At 46.0% G+C, this 6,492-nt stretch overlaps 1 protein-coding gene across 2 annotated transcripts in view; it reads left to right on the forward strand.

Moving 5' to 3' along the window:
* RIC3 (RIC3 acetylcholine receptor chaperone) overlaps window positions 1–1,920 on the forward strand; it is a 54,631-nt gene extending 52,711 nt beyond the window's left edge. The window contains exon 6 of one of the 2 annotated variants that reach the window (XM_069554499.1): window positions 1,277–1,920. In XM_069554499.1, the coding sequence (XP_069410600.1) occupies window positions 1,277–1,713 (437 nt within the window). In that variant the 3' untranslated portion in view covers window positions 1,714–1,920. The remainder of the gene's footprint in view (window positions 1–1,276) is intronic. The other variant, XM_069554500.1, reaches the window with a different exon arrangement.
* Window positions 1,921–6,492: the final 4,572 nt, after the last annotated feature.

The raw sequence follows: 6,492 nt of genomic DNA on the forward strand, positions 1-6,492 counted from the left end.
TATGTAGCTGTATGATGATATTTTGTAGCCAACTTTTAAATGCCCAGTAATATGAAGAAGTACTCATGATATAATGTTGAAGGAAAAGAATCTGGGTACAATATTTTCTGTACGGTATGATCCCTCTTTGTTAAAAAAGAGAAAAATATATGTTATCACTTGCAGTGATATAAAGGCCAGAGGTAGTACAACATATTGTTATCAGTGATGGGATTCTAGGTGACTTGTTTTCTTTTCTAAAACTTGTCTGGGTTTTTCCGATTTTCTACAATAAGCCTGTGTGATTTTGACTTTTTTTTCCCCCCAATCATAAATGTTGTAAAAATGTGTCTCCACACTCTGCATGGCACCAAAAAAGACCCCTACTTTTCAGAATTTGTAGGCAAAAAAAAAAAAAGGTTTATGTTAGGGTTCAATTTGCCAATTATCATAATGTGCAAATGGGTTTTGAATTCTCTGGCCGAGCACGGCTGCTGGTGCCAGCACCGGCATATGAGCTCCAGCACGGCCCATCTGCTGCTTAGGCTCGGCTTGGCTGACACAGATTTATTTCATTTCATTCTTTAATTTGGCAACATTTTCTCTTTTCTCATTATCATTGCTGGGATTCGTTTTGTTTACCAGTTTGCTGTTTTCTTTTGTTCCCTGTCGTGAAGACGAAGAAGCCAACAATGGGAATCCTGTCTTCTCAAAATGCAGTCCTTGTCCTTGGGGATCTTGGGCATGTCTTGCTAAAGTGCTGTCTATTTCTGACACTTGCAAGCCATTTCAATTGTTTTGATTAGTAGAAGACTTTCTGGTGTATTTTTCAAAGAGCTCAACATTCCTTTCCTCCTCCCCCCCCTCCCACCCCGCCCCTGGGAAGCTTTGGAAATGGTTCCAAATAGAAATTATAAACATTAGCCTTGAGCTATGCTCTCTCCATCTGGTGTTTGGCACTTTTTTTTTTTTTTAACTGAGGATCATGTTGTTTGTTTAATCTTCATCACTACTGCAGAAGCTTGAGGTGTGAGACTTACACTCTGCCCCAAGCACCCTGCACTTGAGAAGGGATTTTCAGCTGAATTGGTTTGTATTTCATAGAGCTGGTGGACAGTCAGCCGGATCGCCAAGAATTTGCTCAAGTGAAACTTGAGAACTGTTAGTTATCTTAGAGATTTCTTGAATGGATTTGTTGGGATAGGATGGCTGCTGCCTTGAGAAGCCTCTTTGAGCCTGACACTATTTATTTGGAAGAGACATTCTTTGTAAGACTTTGTGCTACTTTTTTCTCTAGGTTATCCCGAAGAGACTTATCCAATTTATGACCTTTCAGATTGCATCAAGCATAGGCAAGAAACAATTCTGGTGGATTACCCTGACTCAAAAGAGCCCTCTGCTGAAGAAATAGCTGAAAGAATGGGAGTGCTGGAAGAGGAAGAATCAGACCGTGTGGGTTGGGCAATGCCTACTGAGCCCAGAGCTCAGGAAGATAATTCTGTTACCTCATGTGACCCAGAGCCAGAACCATGTTCCTGCTGGTCTCCTGAAGAAGAGGATCCCGCCGTCTTGGCAGAGAATGCTGGATTTGGTGCAAACAGTTACAGTGAGCAGGAAGAAACCACTAACGAAGTGTGGCCCTGTGACTTGAGAGATGAAGGGTCAGGCATCCGTGCAGATAGAGCAGATCCAGGTGGCATGCTGAGGAAGCGGCATCCCCAGGGTTTAGAGTGAGAACAGTCAGTCTAGGACCATTACTGGAGTCCCAAGGTGACCTTTCTCTCCTCTCTGATTTCATCCTTGGCCCTGTGCCCCCGTACTTCATTCTCCGTGTTTAAGTATCACAGCCAATCAGGCCACTACCATGGACATCATGTATCCTTCCTGGTGCTTGCACACCTGTCACTTTATAAAACATCATAGAAATCAGTATGAACACAAGACAGCCTCCCTCTTTCTCTTCCTTCTTTGCTCCATCAGAGATTCGATCCACTGAGTAATTTCTGATCTATCATAATTACAGATGGGACCACTCAGGGCAGAGGTCTGACTCTCCATGTTAGAAGTAACAGATGGTTAGCCTGTGATGAACATCAGATCACACATGATGAGGACTTAAGGTTGCAAGAGTGAAGATTTCAGGGTCTAAGGTGCCTTACTCTGTGGGCCCTGTGCAGGTTAGTGGTCTGCGGGGTTCAAGGAGAATATTTTGTTTGTGGGGATGGTGGGGCCAGAGCGGGAACTCTTGCCTGAGCTGAAGCCCCTTAGAGCGAGGGCCTCCTGAGGAACCCGTTACAGCGAGGGCCTTTTGCAGAGCCCCAAGGCTGCCTCAAACCTCCACCTTTCTCTGGCATAGAAGACTCTCACTGGCCTGAGAATGAGCCTAGAGGCTTGCTAGTAATAATAGTAGTAGTGTTAGTCACTCAGTTGTGTCTGACTCTCTGTGACCCCATGGACTATAGCCCGCCAGGCTCCTCTGTCCATAGAATTCTCCAGGCAGGAATACTGGAGTGGGTGGCCATTTCTTCCTCCAGGGTCGGGCTTGCCGGGAAACGGTTTTTCTCTAATAATGCCTGGATCTCTAGCTTCCTTTGTCCTTGTTCTGCTTAACAGAACTGCCAAACGTAGAAGCACCTTCATACCTCTCATCTTCCGTGGCTAGAGGAAGCTTGAGATAGAGACTTTAGTCCTTACCCTGTGGAGCCAAGGTTTGAAGCTTCAGGAAAGGCTGCTGAAGGGTGGAAGTCCTGCCATGAGATGCTCACAGGGCCAAGGAGTGTCTGACGGAGAGTAAACCCATGCACTGACAGGCAGTCCTTGCTTAGATGCCGTTTCTGAATGTTGTGCCCTCTGGGAAATTTGTTCTTACAACAAATTAAAACAGAAACGAGGAGGATTGAACTTGTAGACCACGTGCTGCCCTTGGTCTAAGGACCTTGGACCCACACTATTGGGGCCCTGTATTGTAGGGACCCAATATAGCAGTGCCTGGGAACAGACCATGTGTTCCCTATTTGGATATCTGAGTCTGTTGAGAAAGTTGGGCAAAGTGGGAGGTATTAGGACAGGGAGGACTGTGACCAGACCCAGAGCGTAATTTCTGAGCTGCCATCTGTCATGTGTCTCCTTGAGGTAAGATGTATTCTGTATGGTAAGGATGAGTGAATTCAGTTTACAGGTAAGACCTGAGAGTTTCAAGAGGACATATTCCTGAGGACCACGAAATGTGGAAGACTTGAAAACTGAGCAGTCAAGTAAAGGTGGACTGGCTTTTAGAGTTCCACTATGCCTGGAATGAGCCAGAGGCCAAGAAAATGATTTAATAACTGTTAAAGCACGTGTAAGCATGCACACTGCCGTCACAGGCGCAGGACCAGATTAAGATGATGTGTCAGCTGGAGCTGTGCAGTGTTTGTTAATGACTTCAGACAAAAGTCAATGAAGACTGAGTCCATAGGAAGCATATTGTGTCTCTCTGGAACGTTAGATTCACTTGTAGAGAAAGGAGTTTAAAATGTACTGAGAACAATCTAGATGTAATATAATGCTGAAGGTAAAAAATAATGTAGGTGCTGTTTTCTGTTTCGATAAATTATTTGCCATGTTCTTTCTCTCCATTCACAGTGGGGGGCTGATTTATGAGGAAAGTTCTGGGACTCTGGTTCAAGTTTCTTTTTTCCTTAGGATATGATTCCCTTAGTAGAGGTGGATATTTGTTTCTTTCTGCTTATTCTCTCATTTATTCATCTTGCAGACCCCTGCTCAATTCCTGCCTTTGAAAGAAAAACGAATATGAGAGCCTTATCCAGTTTATTTTTTAAAATAAACTGAACTATAAAAGGGCTCAAGATGGTGAGTTCTGCAGGCAGAGAAATATTGGTCACAGTCCCAAGTAGAATCTGGCCAGCTCCTTAACCCTGAGAACTTTGGCTTTCTCATCTCTGAAGCTGGGGAGCCAGAGTCCAGGTCTTTACAGGGTATGAGGATTAAATCACAGTTATGGAGATTAAGTGAAATCATCAGTGCCTATAAAACAACATTGGTCCTATCTCATATAGGATAACCACTCAGCAAGTGGTAGCTACTTTATTGTGCAAGATTTTATGCTATAATTGAGATACGGACCCAAATCCATATGAGCACAAAGGAAGAAAAAGTCACTTTTCCTAAAGTACTTCCAAGAAACTCCAGAGGAGATGGGTCTTGAGGGATGCTATGAACTTCTCCAGATGTGCAAAGAAGAGAAAGGATACAGTTGGCAGAAAGTGGTGGCAGGGCAGTGGGTGTGAAAGTAAATGGATGTTCAGGTATTTTGATATTTGAGGCTGGCATGTAAGGTGTCACATAACCAACTCTTTATTTGGAATGTTCATCTCTGGAGGAAATTGGCTTGTAGAAACAGTTCTGCCCCAAGTACTGAGACCTCATGATGATTCTTGCTGCGCTGATTCTTGGTGGGCTTACAGGAAAACATTTATGTATTTATATTTTTAAAAATTTACTTTTCAGTCATTTCAGATTAGGCAGTCCTTTTTGGATTCTTCAGAATTATGTTATTCTTCAGGGATGAGATTATATGTGTATGTACAGTCCAGGATGACCAAAGTCCTGGGCCCGGTATTTGTCATCTCTTTTCTCCTGGTCTTCATTTCTCCAGAACTGATCTGGGCTGAGAACCTGATCAGTCCCCTGGGACTAGGTCTGCAGTGACTCTTGGGCACCATGGCAGAGCAGAGAGTCACACCTCTGGGGTCAGATAGTTGGCCTAGGAAGTAACTGCATCACGTGGGGCCGTGCTTAGTGACTCGGGCGGGTGATCTGGCCTGGAGATGCCTCTTCCTGGTCAGACCAGGCACACGAGGAGAGCACCTCCTGAGCGCCAGGACTGCTGCTGTGGGAGCTCGGGAGCCAGGGACAGAGCGCTGCAGTGAGAAGTGGAGGCCATGTGGCCTCTGGAAGAGATGCCTGTGAGCACCCCATGCACCTTCCCTGGCCTGGGTCATCCAGCGACTTACAGTCCAAACTGGGACAGTTTAGGAAAACGGAGCTTAAATAACAATTACACCAGGATAATAGCTGTCAACCAGGACTCTCCATGGACCCTGTCCAGAGCTGTTGGAGATCATCTTTAACCTGATCACTAAACCACAAAAATCCTCTTTCCTTTTTTCATAGTAGTGTCCTGCAAATGCTATTTCCCAGAGGCAAAGCCACGGAGAGAGGCCACAGTCCAGGTAGGTTCTTGATCTGGGGTAATAACCAACACTGCTCATGACCACATTAAATTCCCTCAACCCAGACTATATTCCAGAGGAAAATCGAATGCTTCAGCTACCCGGAAAGCAGGAAAACAAAGTATCACAGACTTTGCCTTGATGATTTTCATACAGCTCTTTCTAAAATGTACCTAATGTTAGGTTTTTCCTTTCCCATTTTCTTATACACATTAAATAGGCCAAATTTCTTTTCCTTAGATTATTCCTTAACTTCTCTAAGAACCAGTTTCCTCAGTTTTGAATTGGGAAGCTCTCCCCTGGTGGCTCAGACGGTAAAGTGTTTGCCTGCAATGCGGGAGACCCGGGTTCGATTCCTGGGTCAGGAAGATCCCCTGGAGAAGGAAATGGCAATCCATTCCAGCACTCTTGCCTGGAAAATCCCATGGACGGAGGAGCCTGATAGGCTGCAGTCCATGGGGTCGCAGAGAGTCAGACACGACTGGGCGACTTCGCTTTCACTTTCCCCTTGCAGAGCTGTTGGGATGAAGTGAGAGGCTATGTATAGCATCTGTCCAGGGTAGCCTGTGTTGGGTGCTGAGGCCAGTGCCATCAACAGCGTAGCATTCACCAAGTTCCTGTGCTGCCGGGCTGCTGGACTTGACGCTCCAAGGCTAGCCTGACTGCCAGGAATGGTCCAGAGCCCAGGTCCTGCAGTCACTGGGTGACTTCAGTTTTGAAGTCAGGTCTGGTCTGCCTAGGACCAGACCTGTAGCTGTCAGGCATAACTGCAGCCTCCCTTGCTCCTGACACATCTGCCACAGGCTGAAAAGAAAATTCCCAAGCGTGTAGCATGTCCAGGTTTTGTTTAAACAGGTTGGGCTGCTCTGAATATGGCTAGAGGAACCCAGTGGCTGGGTCTTCATGTTATTTCTACCACTTTGGCCTTCCCCGCCTTTTTTCAGCTCCACAGCCGTATGTGTGTTCCTCTGGGCCAGGCCCACAGGGTTTACTAGGAAGCAGCAGCCCGCTCTTCCGGCTGGCACAGCTGAGCCTGCAAAGGATGCGCTTAGTGCCTCCTGTCCTTACCCTTCCTCCCAGCCCTTCCTAGCCCTCTGCGTGTGGGGTCCTGACCATCTTTAAACTTGAGGAGCACAGCCAGAGGGAAGACAGTTTCCTCCCACAGGTGACTGTTTCCAAACCAGCTATGATCCCCATGTTACCACCACCCTCCTGCCCTCCCCGGAGGCTCTTAGGGCAGAAGGAATGAATGATGCAGAAAAAAACTTCTAGGTAAGAA

This window comes from Ovis canadensis, chromosome 15 (genome assembly GCF_042477335.2).
Source record: "Ovis canadensis isolate MfBH-ARS-UI-01 breed Bighorn chromosome 15, ARS-UI_OviCan_v2, whole genome shotgun sequence".
NCBI classification, from domain to species: Eukaryota; Metazoa; Chordata; class Mammalia; order Artiodactyla; family Bovidae; genus Ovis; species Ovis canadensis.